Here is a 20261-nt window from a genome sequence, read left to right as displayed (position 1 = left end):
CAATGTTTTTAATACCTAAAACTGCATAGCTCCCATAACAGACAGTTAGGCATGGGTAACACAGTACTGAATGATTCAACAAGCATTTGTTACAGCTCTGCATGGATTCAGGTTTTATCCTCACAAGCTCGTCAGCGTATGGGCTAATATGAAATTATTTGGTTACCGAGTGCCGTATGCTTTTATCAGCTTGTTGTGTTTCAAATAGGGCCTAGTTAAAATGGAGTCGGAGACATTTATACCCAAGGTCAAATACTACGATGACATCACGGGAATGTCTCTTATAGGCAGACTGCATATCAACTGTGAGACATAACACAACATCTATACTTTGGAGAGTATGGGGTAAACATAATTATCCAGTTGTCAATCTGTGCTCAAAGCAAGATACTGGAGACTCAGTAGAAACTAGGCCTCAGGCTTTATCTGGGTGATGAGGTGGATGTTGTTGCATGCCTCTGACTGCTCTCATGAGGGAAGAATCAAGTTGTAGCATCTATTTTCCCAGCAGCAACCCTGTGGCAAAGAAAGAACTGGATAGAACCAGGTAGTAGCACCCCAGGGCAACCCAACTCACTTGACAACCAATTAGGTGAAGCTGCAGTTGTAATGCAGAAAAGTGTTGCAGCAATTATTGCACAGCAAGCTCCCATAAATAGCCAGAAAGTTATGACTGGTAGTTTTTCAATCTGTTGGTTCAGGAATAAATATTGGTCACAACCTCAGGAATATCTCCTCTGTTTCTCAACCACAGCAGCAGGTGGGACATCAGTTCAGTGTTTCGTGCAAATGATAGTGCGGCACTCCCTCAGTACTGCACTCAAAGTGTTTTGAGTCTAAAATATTTGTCTTATGTTACTGAACCTGCAACCTGTGAGAGACACTGAGCTAAGGCTGGTCCAACATGTCTCTGGAAGACTTTGGGGTAGACTGATCCACAGGACGGCTTTTATCATTTACAAAACCTGACTATTACCTTTTAGGTGGGGGCTGCTGAAACAGCCTGAGAAAACTCTGTGTCTCTCTATGGGACAAAAAAAAAATGAGTGACGCACAAAGAGTTGATTTCAGAGGAAGGGTCAACATTCATGCAGACAGGCCAAAAGCAGTCCTTCTACTAAACTGGTATTCTGTGCAGGAGTTTCATCAGTGAATAAATAAACCCTTTATTTCTCTTTACTTTACAACATGGTAAGATATAATTAAATTGTGACAGGATAGCACTGATTGACCTGTGGGCATGTCTGACATTTTCCGATTTCTTGCACATTGCCCTGAGAGTGATGACATTCTGGAAACATTTGTTTACAAGTAAATCTAATCCTGTGACATTAACCGAGCCAGCCATTGAATAGTGAGCATTTTAATCCTTTCTTCTCCTGGATGCCCAGGCGTTCAGTAGTGAACACTGACTTTACTGAATAGTTCCAAACTGCTTTCTTTCAATCAGGGCCCCAGCATTCTTGCGACTGCACAGGAAGTAAGTAAACATTACAGGGTTGGGGAAGAGGAGGTTGTGATACAGGAATTAATCAGAATTTTCACCTCAACGTTGACTTTGCAATTGGGAAGGAAGTGTGTGGGGAGTAAAGATGGATCTTCCAACCAATCCAACTCCCTGACATTGTTTTTACCTTGAAATTCTGCAGGAAATTCCTTCCTTTACACCTTTTAAGTGGGATAGTGGAATTGAAAAGGAAAATGGTTAAACTTGCTGTTTGGCCCCGCTCCTTCTCCCTCCCTCTTCCTTCCTCCCCTTCTCTCTCTCCCCCTCCCTCTCTCTTTCTCTTTATCTACAAATAGCAAACTGCAGCTCCTACAATGCTTGTGATCATCCATTAGCTCGGAGACCCTTCCCACCATCCAATAATTGGATGGCAAGCAAATCAAACCAAAAAAACACCGTGCAAGGGTCAGGTCGTGCATTAGATTTCCAATTTCCCAATCCAAAACCCAAACCTGTAGCACTGCATTCTCATGTAGATCCGTATTGGGTCTTTACAAAACTTACAAACTTTCCCTTTCTCTGAAAGGGACTGGAAAGAAGAGCTTTTCACTGTGCCTCGGTACACGTGACAATAAATTCAATTCAATTCAATTCAAGAAGTTGTGCCATTGTCAGATGGCATCGACAAACCTTGCATTGGCACGGCTCAGCGCAAGGGTCATCATTGAGGCTACCAGCTACACTACAGTTACAGCGTGCACAACTGGGAAAGCCTTTGAAGCCCGGAGCACAATGGCTGCATGTCCTCCCTGTGTAACCGTCTTGGCAATGGCACTGACCAGGGAACAGGCCTAGGACAAAATAAAATTAGAAAGCAAATCAATGCGAGAGAAAACTGGTAGCAGATCCATTCGAAATTCAATTAATTTATGCAGTGCCTGACAAACAAGTGGAATGGAAGTCATAAGCCCAGGTCGTGTGAAGTAAAGTACAAAAGGTTTGGGGAGATATTTGAGAGCTTGAGCCATTGACACCCACTAATGAGCATCAGTCAAATAACATTGCAAAATTGTTTCCTGGTCTTCTACCTACTCCTATTATTCAGCGCATACTGTAGCATTAGGTCTTTTACAAAGTCTCTCCAAATACAACGGTTGATCAATGAATATATGCTGTTTGGGTAAGGCCACTTCATCGGCATTCTTCAATGTTTGCTCCTTCCACCACCGACAGTCAGTAGCAGCAGTATGTATCATCTACAAGATATACTGCAGCAAATCACCAAGTCCCCTTCAACTGCACTTTTCAAACCTGACCTTTACCATAGAGTCATAGAGTTACATGGAGATGTACAGTACGGAAACTGATCTTTTGGTCCAACTCGTCTGAGCCGACCAGATAATCTAAATTAATCTAGTCACATTTGCCAGCATTTGGCCCATATTCATGTACACATCTAGATGCCTTTTAAATGTTGTAATTATGCCATCCTCCACCACATCCTCTGGCAGCTCATTCCATACACATACCACTCTCTGTGTGAAACGTTGCCCCTCAAGTTCTTTTTAAATCTTTCCCTTCTCATCTTAAACCTATGCCCTCTAATTTTGGACTCCCCTACCCTGGGAAAAAGACCTTGGTCATTCACCCTATCTATGCCCCTCGTGACTTTATGAACCTCTATAAGGGCACCCCTCAGCCTCTGACGCTCCAAGGAAAATAGCCCTAGCCTATTCAGCCTCTCCCCATAGCTCAAACCCTTCAATCATCTAGGAGAGGATAATGAATGTATGGGAGCACCATCACCTTCAAAACATTCCCTTCTAAACAATGCACCCATCTTGACTTGGAATTATATCACCACTCCTTTACTGTCGCTCGGTCAAAATTCCAGCACGTCCTCCCTCAGTGTACTTGTGGGTGTGCCAAATGGACTGTAGCAGTGCGTGTTAGTAGCTCATCATAAATTATGCACGGACAATCAGGAATAAACAATGCCAGCAATGGTTTCATCCCTTGAAAGATTAAAGAGAGCAAATAAGCCCCATTTAAGATCAACTCACCACGTTCTATAAGCGCGTGATTATCATCCTTCACACAAGTAGCATTTATAGATCCTGCTGGGTTACAGTCACATGGCAAGCAAGGATCATGCTCAAAAGGAGAGACCTATAAATAGATCAACATTATCAGCTCTTTCAGCTCTCCACTGTTGAATGCCACCTTGAACGCCATCCTGATCTTAAAAACAATTTTCATCAAAACATTTAAAAATTGTAAGTCAACATATTTTAAATAGAATGCAAGGAAGATATCAATTTGCAATAGGACCCATGCTTTACAGTTGAAGATTCTCCACAGGGTCCACTTAGCCCCAGACCGTTTGTCAAAATTTTAAACCAGGGGTATCTTCAGCATGTCCCAAGTGCAAGGTCTGTATGGGTACTCTTACCCATTGTCTTTGGCCTTGTGACAGGTTTCAAACATATTGGAGTGCTGTGGTGGGGTGCAATGGAGAGGATTTTAGGTGTAGGGGTGAAGAAGGACCCTATTTCTCTCCTTTTGGGCCTACCCATTGTATTTCCTGCAGACGCGCATAAGGCAAAACTTTTCAATATTCTTACATTCTGTGCAAGGAAGAATATCTTGCTAGGTTGGCGGAAGATTGTTATGGAACATATTCCCCTGGATTTTCTCACAAAAATGGTACACCACAAAACTGAGAATTTTTACAAGACATGGCAACCCTTTTTGAAATACCTGGACACAGATTTATCTAACAAGGGCTTTTATATAGCCGTAACGATTGTGTTTCACGAGTCCAATATCCAGGGAGGAGGAACTGTGAATGTACGAGTGTTTTGTTTGGCTGGGCTGAGTTATTACTATTTTATTGTTTGTTGTTAGGTATTTATTTAGTTATTTAAATGGCTAGTTTAGGTTTTTTTTTAATTTTATACTTCTCTATATATGTTTATACATTCGTATAGGAGGGTGGGCTGGGGAATTTGTTTTATTATTTGGGTTTAGTTTTGTACTATTTTTGTATTGTTTTGAATTGCATTGTTTTGTATTTGTTGTAGTATTTAAAAATCTATTTTTTCTTAATAAAAATATATTAAAAAACATATTTTAAATGATGTCTTCTGAAATGCATTGTTTTAATATCGCAACATTGCTGGAAGAATGGAGAGCCAGTTGGCTAAACGAGGAAATGAGTGAGACTAAAGAATTCTATTTCACGTAATAGTTACCTTGTAGGGTCTGTAGAAGCCATCAATACAGGTCTCACAGTTGATGCCTGCAGTGTTGTTGGTACAATTAATACAGACACCCCCACCATTGTACTGACCATGTATGTTCAAACTCAGCTTGCGATCAGCTACACTCTGGTCATAGTAACAGTCTTCTGCTTTGTCATGGCAGTTACACTCTATTTAAAAAACAATTGAGATAAATGTTTTCAATATCTGACTCAAATCAGACTGATAGCTATTTTACTAATTAATGATGTCTACTAAAACCTTCATGTATCCATCAAAGCTGTACAAATATGAAAGATGCACCAGAAACTCTTGAGAGTTACCATAATCTTTACATCACTTCAAGCTACCATAATCTTTACATCACTTCAAGCTACATTTCAGTCATGCAACTGAAATGTTTGAAGTTTTGGTGGATCAAACATGGCATTATTATTTTACATTCAACTTAAAATGACCATAATACAGTTAATTTTATTGCAAAATAAAGGAAAATAGTAGTTTTTGTTTGGAGAGGGAAGGCAGATCAGAGAGAGGTCAGCAATGATATGGATCTTCATGCTGCATCGAACGGGCGAGTTCAGTCCAATCGTTGCCAGAAGGTTTGAGAACCAGACAACACCATTTCATAGTGAATGACAAAAGAACAAAAGGTGACATGTGGAAGAACCATTAGATTAGGATCGGAGATGCTAATCCTGAGCGTGCGGGGGCAGGACATTTTTTAAAATTCCATTCATGGGATGTAGATGTTGCTGGCTAGTTGCCCTTGAGAAGGTGGGTTCTTGAATTACTGCATTGTGACTTTAGGTAGGGAACTGGTACATTGTCTGAGGAGGAGCGGTTTGCTGCAGAAAAGTGAGGCTTGCTGAGTCAACAATCGCAAGGAATGGGAGGGAAGTGGACAACAGGAGGTTGGTGCAGGCCAGGAGGCCATAACAACAGCAACAATCAGGCCTTTTAATCATGGAGTGGTAAGTGGGGAAGAGATGGTAGCCAGGTCGGTGATGCTTGTGAGGTGGGGAAAATGGGCTAGCATCAGTCTTAAATCACTTCCCTTTACTTAAAAGGACCAAACTCCTTTGAGGAAAGAACACTGTCTGATGATTCTTCAACCATTACTGAGTTGGTGAACTGCATATATCTGACCCAGAATGAGTGTGTGGACTGCTATACTAGAGGGCTACTATAGAGACAGTCATACAGCACGGAAACAGAGTCTTCAGTCCAACTCATCCATGCCAATCAGACATCCCAATCTGGCCTCGTCCCATTTGCTAGCATTTGGCCCCTATCCCTCTAAACCCTTCCTGTTCACATACCCATCCAGATGCCTTTTAAATGCTGTAATTGTACCAGCCTCCACCAGTTCCTCTGGCAGCTCATTCCATACACGCACCACCCACTGCGTGGAAAGTTTACCCCTTAGGTACCTTTTATATCTTTCCCCTCTCGCCTTAAATATATACTCTCTAGTTTTGGACTCCCTCTCCCTTGGAAAAAGACCTTGGTTATTCACCCTATCCATGCCCCTCATGGCTTTATGAACCTCTATAAGGTTACCTCTCAGCCTCCAACGCTCCAGGAAAAACAGCCCCAGCCTATTCAGCCTCTCCATGTAGCTCCAGCCACAGCAACATCCTTGTAAATCTTTGTGGCACCCTCTCAAGTTTAACAACATCCTTCCGAAAGAAGGGCAACCAGAATTGTACAGTGATTTAAAAGCGGCCTCACCAATGTCCTGTACAGCCACAACATGACATCCCAACTCCTAAGACCATAAGACATAGGAGTGGAAGTAAGGCCATTCGGCCCATCCAGTCCACTCCGCCATTCAATCATGGCTGATGGGCATTTCAACTCCACTTACCCGCATTCTCCCCTATGCTCAATGTTCTGATCAATGAAGGCAAGTGTGCCAAATGTTATTTTCACCACCTTGTCTACCTGCAACTCTACTTTCAAGGAACAATGCACCTGTACCCTTAGGTCTCTGTGTTCGGCACTTCTCCCCAGTGCCTTACCGTTAACTATATGTATCCTGTCCTGATTTGCCTTACTAAAATGCAACACCTCATGTTTATCTAAATTAAACTTCATCTGCTACTCCTCAGCTCATTGGCCCATCTGATCAAGGTCCCATTGTACTCTGAGATAACCTTCTTCACTGTCCACTACAGCACCAATTGGTATCATCTGCAAACTTACTAACCGTACCTCCTATGTTAACATCCAAATCATTTATACAAATGACAAAAAGCAGTGAACCCAGCACAGACCCTTGAAATGGCAGCTGTGTCACCCATCTTCTCTGCCTTCTACTAAATGTGTTGAGAAATATTTACTCACTCTCACAAGTGTTGTCAGAAGCAAAGGTTCCAGACTGCCATGGTTTCTGATGGTAACCAGGGCAACACTCACTGCAGCTCTCCCCACAGGTATTGTGTTCACATTGGCACTGCAATCTCTATTTTAAAAAAATTTAGGAAAAAAAAAAGAAAATGTTACTTTCCTTGATTTTAGAAGTATTCTCAATTTCAAACAACCCAGGAGAAAAAAAAGTGTTGAGAATTAAATATTAAGGCAGGATCTATACTGGAAGCTGTAATTGAAAAGCTGCTGAGCAGGTATTCATTTACTTGCTCCTCAGTCCGGCACTGTGTCTTTTCAATTTGTTAAAAAAAATTGATTCTATGCATCGAGTCTAAATGCAGTGATTTTACTGAGATCAACCGGTGTCAAAGTTCAACTCCACAAACACTTAGTAATCAACAGCACTTGATTGTAAGAAGTTTGTGCTAGACAGATGGTTCTGGTTTGTTTGAGTCCATGCTCAGTTCTCTGAATAGGGATGAGAAAAGAAACAGATTTCTGAGATGTTTAAACAGCCCAGAAAGCAAAGCTTTCTCGAGGTTATTTCAATGGCCAAAAGGGGCAAGATCAAAATGGAGCAGAGATCAGATATCAGGTCTGTGGCTAAATTCAAGCAAAATTAGAATTTTAAAGCACTGTCAACTTTGCCCAATTCAAAAGCACTTTGGACTGTTTATATTTCTTTAAGCGCCTCACTTCCTCATTGGAGATTTCTTTGAAAGTCAGACTACATATTTTTTATTTTTGCTTCATGTACTGGGACTTGGACTGGTTAAATCTAATCCAGACAAAGTGGGAATATTGAGGGAGGGCTTGGAATGGCATTTCATTCTGTCATATTGCAACATCAATCAAAATTTCTCGTTAGGCAAATCTTTGATATGTAGCTAATCATTACTTCCCGTATCGCAAGAGCATCTAATGATGTGGAAGACTGTTGACACTACAAAACTGTGTACTGATTGTCAACAACCACAGTTTCTCCGCTAGTCAAAATGATAATATAGCATTTTCTGCCTGTGAGAATTGTGGAGCCACTTTGCTTGATAACTTTCTAGTAAATGTAGAAATGTGTCTGCTCTAGTCTCTATTTAGCCTGTAATGTGAACCATTTGAAGTAAAATAACTCACTGTCCAACACTGCTTCTATTTTCAGGAACCCAGCAACCCAGCCTACACGCCAAGTAGCCAAAACATGCTGTTGTTCCAGTGCATCAGTGCTGGTCTATGACCCAGGCTTGAAGATTGCATTGCCCAAGGTCCAGGACAGAATGCTAATGGCGCTGAAAATGCACAGTGGAGAAAGACCACTGTCTAAGGCCCTTTAGCCACAGAAAACCCAGGGGATGGAAACGGTGAGAAACTCCTTCAGGCCAAATGTTCAACACGTAGTACAGCAAATCTTTTATTAACTGCATCTGTTCTGGTTGATCAAATATTCTGGATAATCAAGAGGTGCACATAATCAATATAAAAACACACACTAAATAATAATAGAAATGGAATGCAATGGATATACACACCACTGTTATGTTATTTACAGCATTAGTCATTTAAATAATAATGCAACTTTGCCTTTTCAGTCACACCCTTTCAGCTGACTACTCGGGCATCACGGAGATCGTGATAATATAATAAACTTTGCGTATGAGGTATATAAATTTTGTCGGTTTATCAAGAGCGCCAGTTCATAAGTTGCTAAAGTTTGCCAAAAATATGATCAATTCTTCAATTGTAACTGTAGTCATGTACAGCATTGGAGGAAACAATTTAGTTTATGCCTTATGTTCAGTCTGCATGGTATTTTATTACATTACATTAATTTTATGGATACATTTTAGTTTGGAACAAAAGCAAACCTAGAACAAATAATCTTTTCATTAGCATCAGAGAGTTGATTAGAGGCTCAAACAACATTATTGGAAGAAGGGGTTTGGATTCATTGGGTATAAGCTCAGTGCTGGGAAAATGGGAGCTGTCTCGCAAGTTATTTAACTTGGAAGGTAGAGAGAGTTATTAACGAAACAGTGGGAGGGGAGGATCATATGACAGAAGATCTGTTAGGTTAAATGGAAAGGACAAGGGAATATAGTAAGGAAAATAAGGAAACTGCTACTAAGGAAGTCGCAAAAGGGAACAGAGGATACAAATTTAACACTAGTCCAGCAAATTAGGCCAGATTTGGCAAAAACAGTAAAATGACACAAGTAAATTCTGTATTTAAATATGTGCAGCATTTGTAACCAAGCAGGTAAACCAATAGCTCATATAGATATAAATATGTATGACTTGTTTGCAATTACAGAGGTCTGGCTGCAAGATGACCAGAACTGAGACTTGCATTTTCAAGAATATTAGAGAACTCAGAAGAACAAAAATGTAGGACAAGATGATGAGGTCGCTCTGTTCATTAAGGATGGCATTAGTACAATAAGGAGAGACAACTTTAGTTTTAAACAGCAAGCTGTAGAATCAGTTCGAATAGAGAAAAATATCAAATGTAAGAATCTGAGCAGAGTCTGTGTATCCTAACAGCAGGATGGAGTATCCAGGAAGAAATGACGGGCACTTATAAGAAAAGGTGTAGCATTAATCATGGGAGGTTTTAATCCACAAATAGATTGGACAAATCAGATTGGCAAATGGCAAATTGGCACCTGGAAAGTGAGTTCATGGAGTCTTTTTTTTAGGAGAAATTTCTTTTAGCAACACATTCTACAGCCAATCAGTGGGCTAGTCTGGATCTGAGCACATGCCGTGATTCAGGATGTATTAATGACCCCACAGTGAAGAAGCCTCCGGGTAACAGGGATGAGATGGCCGATTAGCTTAAATCAGTATTTTAAACTTAAATAAGGGTGTCAAGCGTGAAGACTGAGCTAGATAAGATTAGATTCCCTACAGTGTGGAAACAAGCCGTTTAGCCCAACAAGTCCACACCAGCCTTCCGAAGAGTAACCCACCCAGACCCATTCCCCTATCCTATATTTACCCATGACTAAAGTACCTAATTATGGGCGATTTAGCATGGCCAATTCATCTGACCTGCACATCTTTGGATTGTGGGAGGAAACCAGAGCACACAGAGGATGCCCACGCAGACACGGGGAGAATGTGCAAATTCCACACGGACAGTTGCCCAAGTCAGGAATGGAACCCAGGCCCCTGGCGCTGTTAGGCAGCAGTGCTAACCACTGAGCCACCATGCCACCCCCGAGCTAAATTGAACTGAGAAGGAGATATTTCATAACTCCCTGCAGCGATACATTTCGGTGAGAAAAGGACAACTCTTTGAGAAGAATCTGTTGCCAAATAAGGAAGTTGATTAGAGGACATAAGGAAATGGCTGGAACATTAAAGAGCCTCTCTCTTCAAAGCAGAAGACATTTAAAAGCCTTCCAGAAATACATGTAAATTAAAAATAAGTAAAAAGAAAGAAACTTAAAACAATTACAATCACTATAGAAAGGTTGTCAAGGAAGCTACTGAAACAAAAATCTGACAAGCCCCCAGGACCTGTTAACCTGCATCTTCCAGGTCTTAAAAAAAAAGTAACAAACTGGTTGTAATTTTCCCCAGATTCCCAAGATTGTGAAAAGGTCCCATCAGATTGGAAACTATTGAACGCACCTCCTCTTTTCAAGAATCACAGGAAACTGCAGGTCAGTTAGCCTAATATCCGACAGAGAGAAATGCTGCTATTATTATGAAGTTGGCAGCTTCATAAAGAGTGATCGAGACATGCTTGAATTTCAATTCAGTCAGAGGGACTGAATGACAGAACAGACTCAAACAGCAGAAAAGCCTACTCCTGTTCTTAGGCTGCATGCGCATGTGTAAATTTAATAACGAGTGGTTTAAACAGCAGCTCACTATTTTAAAATTCCATTGCACGATGTGTCACAACGTTAGAGAAGCATCTTGAATGAGTAACATTTCCTTTAGGTTAAACTGACAACCTGAGGTACTTTAAGTAGATTACTCTGATCAATAACAACTTACATTTATAAGCAACACTAATGAAGTAAGAGGAGAAAGGAAGTTGATACCAGCAACTCCTTGTCACCACTCCCTTAATCAATGTTATATTCTTCAAAAGAAATTAAAATTGGGCTTTTTTTTCTACAGTTTTGCCTGAAATGAAGATGTGGGAAGGCCTGGCATCACATTCCGCCCCCATTGTGTCAACTTCACCTCCCACAACAGCAGGGAAGATGGGATTTAAATGCCCTATAGCAAGGATGTTGTGAAACTTGAAAGGGTTCAGAAAAGAGTTATAAGGATGTTGCCAGGGTTGGAGGGTTTGAGCTTTAGGGAGAGGTTGAATACGCTGGGGCTGTTTTCCCTGGAGCGTTAGAGGCTGAGGGGTGACCTTATAGAGGTTTACAAAATCATGAGGAGCATGGATAGGGTGAATGACTGGAATGGGATGGATTTTGGGAAAGTGACATTTTTGCTCCCGATATCTTGGACTGCCCCCCTCCAGGGGCTGCCATTATTTTAGACACTGACACTACTTCTGCCCCTTTTGAAATTAGTTTCTCTACTGTAGTCAGTGTAGGTGTAATTCTGTCATCTTTGCCTAGGGCAGGCACCTTACTTCCAATGCATTCTGCATGAGGAGGAATCCAAACACATTGGGTCATATTGGAATGATGGGATTAACTCTAATCACCTTAACTGGTGCAGGCATGATGTTTCTGTGCCATAACTTTTCTGTAGTTTTACAACTATCTTTATTACACTGCTTGCAGAGGAATAACTACAGATATAAAGGAGGAGTTTGGGTAGTAATTTGACCAAGATGTGCCAGCTCAAAAATGCCACCCACTTGACACAAGTATTCACAATCCGATCAGATCTTGGTTTGTGGCCAGTTTTGATGACTGCACAATGCTACACATGCACTAATTTTTTGACGGAATTAAATCAGCTACGAACCATTAGTGTTTCATCCCACGGACAGCTGCGTGCATGACCATAACAGATACACATGCCTCCAACAGAGATGTCCTTGATGGAATAATAATACTGTGCAAGAGAACAAACCAGATGCATATTTAAACGTTTTACTATTCAACGTGAGTCACCACATTCAGTTCCTCAATCCACAGAACATACAAATATGAGCTTTACATTTATCCCGGATAGACATTTGAAAATTAAGTTTCCTTAAACACCGCAAAACAATGAAGGAGGATGATTCTTTCCCCAAAAGTTAAAATATTGTGTCCTCTTTATTCACAAGAATAAAAGTACTGGCAACAAACAGAAAAAACAACAACAAAAAAAATCACAAATGCCTGAAATGGTCTCGAACACATCAATTGTCCTTACTCTGCGAGTGACAATTGGATCAACTTCCCGAGGGTCACGGAAGCCAAGAGTCATTAGATCAGCGTTGAGTGTTCTGATGCGCTGAAGGAGGAGACGGATATAACGGGCCGAGGTAAACGCCAACAAAGTGGGGGAAGGATCATCAGCACTCGGCCTGCCATTGATTAGGGACGTATGAATCTGTGGACAGAGACAGTGGTATGGTGACTGTGAATATACAGACTGTGAATTTAACATGTTTTTAATTGAAACAAAAAACACCTTGCTCTTCACTCTCTCCCTCTCAGAAGAAAGATGTCCAGTGTACCCTCTACACTTTCACAGAGTCTCTATCTTTGACTTTCAGACTGGGGAATGGAGCAAGAATCATTCCAGCCTTTTTAAGAAATGAAAAGGCAAGTTTGGAAGTAGGCATTACGTGGCATCAACCAGTGTTTTAAACGCCATGGGCGAGACTGAATGATAAGAAAAGAAAAATATGAGAAATAACATAATTCACACATGTCCACTCACCAAAGTACTCTTTCTGCCAACCTGGAAGAATTAGCTTTATGGTCACATGTACTCACATGAGTACAATGCAAAGTTTTCAAGTTGCCAGATATGGCACCATCTTAAGAATCTGTATAGAACCTGGATACCTAAGTACAAATCTCAACAGTCATTCAGAAATGCATAAACTGTACAGATAGGACACCAATAGTGAAAGGCATATGGAATATCCTTTGTCTGGGGGTGCTTGTCATCTGGCATGAATGGTTATGGTGCACTGACCATCTTCAGACTCCTCCCTCTGAATACGGGTACCATTCCTAACTATATATCCTTAAGGAGTGTTATTGAGATTCTGTTAAGTCCACATTCGACTCAAAATCTCTGGATTTATTATTCTGGGCCCAAACTCCAGGGGCCTGGATTGGGTTGGAATGGAGGTAGGCAGCCAGAAAAATGAATGGCTCCAGTTTTCCTGATGGAGGGGGGCAACAGTGCTGCCAAACATGCCCTTGCTCCTAAACAGACAAACAAATGAAGGCAAGGGCTTGCTAAAAGCCCATCTCTCCAATGTTTGGACCCTTCTTGGGGGCAGCCATTCGCTCAGCTGCTTTGTGTTCCAGGGCAACAGGTGAGGATCATGCTGGGATTGATGATGGATGTAGGATAATGAGAATGTACGTGTTAATGATGCGATGGTTTATAAAATGCTGTGTACCGGACATGAACAGTCACGTTATAGACTACAAGAAGGGAGCATGCAAAAACTGAACTAGAGATTAGAGATACACAGATTAGTATTTGGTGCATTAATATGCAAATAAGAGAGCTTGCTGGAAATTCAGAAGGTAAGACCATCTTCACTGATGGATAAGACAGAGACAGAGATGCAATAAACTCAGCGTAAAGACAGTATGGGCTACAAAGGCCACGTCTCAGTACAAAGTGCAGGACCTAATGTGACTTTCAGGCCTCCTGCTAGGCTGAACCCATGAGGAAAGAGCGACGTCAGGGTGTATCTATTGGAAATGACCATTCCATTCAATACCAGCTCAAATTACTAAAGGCCAGAACATTTGAACAAGGCACATATTTGTACGTTTTCTGGGTGTCAGTTAACTCAGATGGCTAGACAGCTGGCTTGTGATGCTAACAGTATGGGCTTAATTCCCATACTGGCTGAGGTTACTGTGAAGAGCCCTTCTTCTCAACTTTGGCCCTCACCTGAGCCACCAGCAGTCATCTTTCTCTCTCTCTCTAATGAGATAGCAGTCCCACTGTCCTCTAGGAATATGGCAACTTTACCTTTAACATCTTGCATTGCCTTCCTTTTTAAAAGTTAAAATTGCAGGAGCCCATCATAGACTAGGAGAAGAGTCAGTGTTATTGTCTGTGTATGTATGTATCTGTGTCTGTGCATGTCTGTGTCTGAGTAGTGTGTATGTCTGTACCTGTGTGTGTCTGTGTTCATGTATGTTTGCGCACACGTGCATGCAATTGTGCGTGTGTGGTCACCCCTCTGGAATTACATAGGCACCTTGGACTCCACCAGGAGGGGTGGAGATAAGACTGGAAGCTGCAATCTCAGAAATTGAGGCCATTGGAGATGAGAAGTAGAAGTGACCTGCACAGGAAGGTCACAGCACTAGGCATTAGGAAACTGGAGGAGGAGATCAAAGGGCATTATGGAGAAGGAGGCCCTGCTCTACGAGAAGAATCTATAGGCAGAGGGAGAGATGACTGCAGATCACTGAGAGCCAATGTTGAAGGAGATTGTGACATCCTAGAGCAATGGTTATAGATATCTGTGCCATCTCACAGGTGGCTGCAGCCTGCTGCAACCTCAAGGTGACAGGTACCCTCTTTGCTGAGGTTAGATATGCCTCAGATTAGAGTCATAGAGTCCTACAGCATGGAGACAGGCCCTTTGGTCCAAACTAGTCCATGCCAACCAAAATGTTCATCTCCGTTAACTCTATTTCCCTGCAATTGGCCCATATCCTTCTAATCCTTTCCTATCCATGCATTTGTCCAAATGCCTTTTAATGTTGTTAATGTCCCCACCTCAGCTACTTCCACTGGCAACTCATTCCATATGTGTACCACCCTCTGTGTAAAAGCATTGCCCCTCAGGTTCCCTTTCATTCTTCCCCTTCTAACCTCAAAATGATGCCCTCTAGTCCTCAATTCCTCAACACTTGGAAAAAGACAGAGTGCATTCACCCTATCCATGCCTCTCATGATCTTATACACTGCTATAAGATTCCCCCCTCAGTCTCCTACACTCCAAAGAAAAAGTCCAAGCTTGTCCAACCTCTCTCTCTAACTCAGAGTATTGAGTCCTGGCACTAGCCTTGTAAATTCTTTCTGCATTCTTTCCAGTTTAATAACATCTGTCCTATAACAAGGTGTCCAAAACAGAACACAGATTCATGCTTGACAGGGCATTGGATCAGCTGCTTGACATCATCCTGTGCTTTCTTCCCATAATCCCATTCATTGTGGTGATCACTCTCCATGATCAGGCCCTCCAGAGAGGTGTATCTCTGAGAAGACAGTGAGGCCTGGGAGGAGGTAGCTTATCAGGGGAGGTGCAGCAATTAAGAGATAAGGAATTGGAGGCAGAGGCAGAGGCAGAGAGACGACCGAAACAGAGAGATAGATGCTCCTACTGTATGACCAGGTGGCTTCCTCCTACCAGCCCTCAGAAGAGGACTTTCCTCCTCGTCTTCACAGGTGCCAGGTCCCCCTTTGACATCTTTCTTCCCTGCAGTGCAGTGGCAGGCTTTGACATTAGTCTTGGGGCTGATGCAGCTTCAGTAAAGGCCATGTAGGGGTATCTGAGACAGCTCTCTACTCCTGCCCCATCAGCTGTAAGTAAACAGGAAACTGGTCTCCACGTCAACTTAAGGCCCACCACCCCTGGGAAATCCGAAACTCAATCAGATTCCCACTGGAGGTAGGGTTCTGCCATAAAAACAGATGTGGCTCCTGTTTCTAATCTCCTTGGTGATGATCAGCTCCAGATGTGAAGGCAGCTCCAAAATAAATGGAGGAACCAGTTTGTGACTGAAATGTTTGAAATGCGTTGAATAGATTTTGCCTGAATAAAAATGAACACTGAGTGATCCTGAATCCCCAAATGCTGGGCCAGAAAACTGAAATGATTCAGGAAGGCTTCCATTCTCTATATATTGTCAATGCGTTAACATGGAGAATCCAAAAGGTTCACTCAAGCAATTCTACCTTGATATTCCTTGCACCAGGTACCTACTTCCATTTCAGTATCAGTGTTTATCTTGGTGCCCATTTCATCCTATTCATCCATGAACTCATCACCTGTGTAAAGGTCAGATCAGTTCTTAATCTTCTCTTGCCCAAATTTTGTTCACCAGTTACTCTATTTCTCCTATCCAAGTTGTTCCCTTTGTATTTAAACCCCTGCACTTTCTCTCTCATTCACCCATGTCAGAAACATGTCCATCCCTAAAATCCTCCCATATATCACCAGCCCTGCTACTTATTTGTCTAACGTTGGCCCTTCATCTACCTGGCCTTCCATTTGTTCCACTGCAGCCATGCTTTCAGCTATCCACATTTTGGCCTCTGGAACTCCCTCGCTTAATGTACCTGACTCTCCTCCTCACACACTGGATAGCAAACCAGTTCTTTCACTCGATTCCACCCCCAATTCGTTCTGCTTTTGGCTTGACATTCACTCAACTAATGACTTTGTGAAATGTTTTGTAATGGTTTTTCCTCCTCAACTGCACAAAATGTAGAGCAGAGAATGCAGACTCTCAATGGGTGAGGGCTACAACACTACACAGTCTCAATTTCCTGTTTTTCCCCTCCAGACTAATCTAAACTCCCATAATTCCTTCTGTACATAATAGATTAGATTCCCTACAGTGTGGAAACAGGCCTTTTGGCCCAACCAGCCCACACCAACCCTCCGAAGAGAAACCCACCCAGACCCATTTCCCTCTGACTAATGCACCTAACACTATTTAGCACGGCCAATTCACCTGACCTCCACACCTTTGGTTTGTGGGAGGAAACCGGAGCACCCAGAGGAAATCCACACAGACACAGGGAGAATGTGCAAACTCCACACAGACAGTCACCTGAGGCTGGAATTGAACTGAGGACACTGGTGCTGTGGGGCAGCAGTGCTAACCAGTGAGCCACTGTGCTGCCCCACAGTTATATCTGCTGTCTTTAAAAAATCTTTCTGCATGTACCTTTATGAATACAATAATCAAGTTAGCACTGATCATCACTTGTGCAAAGCAATTCACACAGTATAATGGCATGAAAATGCTTCTAGTTATTTTTCATTCACTCCCTGTGACATGGGCACTGTCATTTATTGCCCATCCCTAGTTGCCCTTGAGGTGATGCTGAAATACCTTTATAAACCGCTGTGGTCCACCTGTTGTGGGTTGACCCACAATGCTATTAGGTAAGGAATTCCAGGATTTTAACCCAGCCAGAGTAAAGGAATGGAGAAATATTTCCAAGTCAGAATGGTGGTGTTGCCATGTATCTGCTGTCCTTGTCCTTTTCGGTGGAAGTGGCTATGGGTTTGGAAGGTGTTGTCTAAGGATCTTTGGTGAATTTCTGCAGTTCATCTTGCAGATATTACATACTGCTGCTACTGAGCTTCGGTGGTGGAGGGAATGGCTACTTATTGATGTGGTCAAGACTGTGGTACTGGAAAGGCACAGCAGGTCAGGCAGCATCTGAGAAGCAGGAGAATTGACATTTCAAGCATAAGCCTTTCATCAAGAAAGCCCTTCATCAGGTTGATGCCTGAAATGTTGATTCTCCTGCTCCTCAGATGCTGCCTGACCTGCGGTGCTTTTCCAGCACCACACTCTCAGCTCTGATCTCCATCAACTGCAGTCCTCACTTTCTCCTACTTATTGATGTGGTGCCAATTAAGCGGGTTGCTTTGTCGTGGATGGTGTCAACCAATCCATGTAAGTGAAGAGTATTCCATCACGTTCCTGACTTGTGCTTTATAGATGGTGAACAAGGCTCTGGGCAGTCAGGAGGTGAGTTACTCGCTGCAGTATTCCTAGCCTCTGACCTGTTCTTGGAGCCACTGTGTTAACGTGGTGAGTCCAGTTACATTTCTGGTCAATGGTAACCCCCAAGGTCTTGATAGTGGGGGAATCTAATGATAGTAACACCACTGAATGTAAAGGGAAGGTGGTTAGCTTGTCCCTTATTGATGATGTCATAACCTGGCATTGGTATGGTGCAAATACCACTTGCTTCTTGTCAGCCCAAGCCTGGGTATTGGCCAGATCTTGTTGCAATTGAACCTGGACTGCTGCAGTATCTGAGGAGACACAAATGATGCTGAATATACTGTCGAACTTATAGTTTATATTCTTGCTTGGCAGTAGCTTTCTGAGCCTTTGCTCGAGTAGATTTTGGGTTGGGGTGAATGTTTCATTGTGATTCAATCTAGTGGGTGACTCTGCTGTTCTGTGCAGGTTCTTTCAACATGTGGATGAGCTGAGTATTGCAATGTCTTCCAGCCCTTTGTGGCCAGGAGATCTATGATGGCGGAGACCGTGAAGGGTTGCAGCATTTTAAAGTGCCATTTCTCAGTCCACATCCAAAGGTGCTTCAAGCTGGAGAAATATGAATAGTTTACTTTTCATTCCAGACAAACCAAAAGAGAGAGAGACTAGAAACTGTTGAGGTATGAACTGACTGAAATGTTCATGATTTGGAGATGCCGGTGTTGGACTGGGGTGGACAAAGTTAAAAATCACACATCACCAGGTTATAGTCCAATAGATTTAATTGGAAGCACGGGCTTTCGGAGCGCTGTTCCTTCATCAGGTAGTTGTGAAGTTTAGCGAAGTGAGGCTGAAATTTGAATGACAGGATGCAATGAAAATCCTTAAATTATGAGAAACAAGTTGCAAAAGCTGCTGTTGCATTCACATGATACAGAAGGTTGAGTGGTTTAAACACAGAAACTAGAAAATAGATGCAGGATGAGGTCATTCGGCCCTTCGAGCCTGCACAGCCATGCAATGTCAGTATCCCATTCCTGCTTTCTCTCCATACCCCTTGGCTCACTCTTGAATATATCTAACAAATTGGCCCCAATAGCTTTCGGTGATAAAGGATTCCACAAGTTCACAACTCTGAGTGAAGAAAATTCTTCCTCATCTCAGTCCTGAATGGCTTACCCTTATTCTTCGAATGGACCCCTAGTTCTGGAAATCCCCAACGTCAGGAACGTTCTTCCTGCATCTAACCTGTCTAGGATTTTATATGGTTCTATGAAAACCCCCTGATTCTTCTAAATTCTAATGAGTACAAGCCCAGTCAATCCAGTCTATCTTCATAGTCAGTCCTGCCATCCTGGGAGTCAGTCTGGTAAACCTTCACTGGACTCCCTCAGTAGTAAAAATGTCCTTCCTCAGACTGGGTGATGTAACTGAAATGTTTAAAACTATAAAGAGATACAAACAGCCATTCGGCATGACAGAAGTTGAGGATTGCTGAGAAAAGATACATTTTGTTGAAACGATTCATCCCGCACTCTCAGAATCCCAACTGCAGGCCATTCAGTCCATCAAGTCCATGCCAACCCTCCAAAGAGCACTCCACCCATCCCTGTAACCCTGGATTTCCTATGGCTTATCCATCTAACGTGCGTATCCCTGGACACGATGGGCAATTTTGCATGGCCAATCGACCTAACCTGCATACCTTTGGACTGGACTCATCAGGACAATTTGCAAGAATGCCAACTTGAGGGGAAATCAATATTGATACTGTATGAGAGGAGAGTGCTGATCTATTGGCAAGGCTCCCTCAGTCCATTTCTCCAAAGAGATCCCTTGGCCAGATCCGTAGGGGGGATCCCAAGACTCCAAAAGGATGCTCTTGCTATCGAACAGAAATGGACTGAGAGCAGATCACTCTTATCAACTGTAACCTCCACATTCAGAGTTCCACAGTGTGGGGATTTCAGCATCTCACTTCAGCTTTAGAAGATGGTGATTGAAATTACTATGGATGGGAACGCGCACGCGTGTAATAAAGCTCACCTCAAGAAAAACGAAAGGTGACAGGTTCAGGGACAGGATTCATGACATCCAGTATTGTCACGAGAGACACTCTCTGCTCCAGTGACCAATCGGGGCCAGGGACAGCGCTTGTGAGATTGCAAGAAATTGTTTATGCAGGAATCATATTTGATGTCAGATTCAAATATTCTGACATGGAGTAGATACTGAGAAGGTGCTTCTCCAAGTGGGGAAATCCAGAACAAGGGACAAACAAAACCTCCCAGTTATCCACTTTGGTGGCAA

General features: G+C 42.5%; 1 protein-coding gene across 1 annotated transcript in view; it reads right to left on the bottom strand.

Moving 5' to 3' along the window:
* Positions 1–20261, bottom strand: part of lama1 (laminin, alpha 1) — a 291180-nt gene that overhangs the window by 163516 nt on the left and 107403 nt on the right. Inside the window, exons 6-11 of the mRNA XM_072569885.1 lie at positions 12421–12600; positions 12025–12114; positions 7060–7177; positions 4702–4880; positions 3511–3616; positions 2138–2298 (exon numbers count right to left, since the gene is read on the bottom strand). Of these exons, the coding sequence (XP_072425986.1) occupies positions 2138–2298; positions 3511–3616; positions 4702–4880; positions 7060–7177; positions 12025–12114; positions 12421–12600 (834 nt within the window). The remainder of the gene's footprint in view (positions 1–2137; positions 2299–3510; positions 3617–4701; positions 4881–7059; positions 7178–12024; positions 12115–12420; positions 12601–20261) is intronic.

The sequence above is a fragment of the Chiloscyllium punctatum genome, chromosome 5 (assembly GCF_047496795.1).
Source record: "Chiloscyllium punctatum isolate Juve2018m chromosome 5, sChiPun1.3, whole genome shotgun sequence".
Taxonomy (NCBI): domain Eukaryota; kingdom Metazoa; phylum Chordata; class Chondrichthyes; order Orectolobiformes; family Hemiscylliidae; genus Chiloscyllium; species Chiloscyllium punctatum.
Note: the sequence above shows the minus strand (reverse complement) of the source record. Positions and strands in the feature narration are given on the sequence as shown.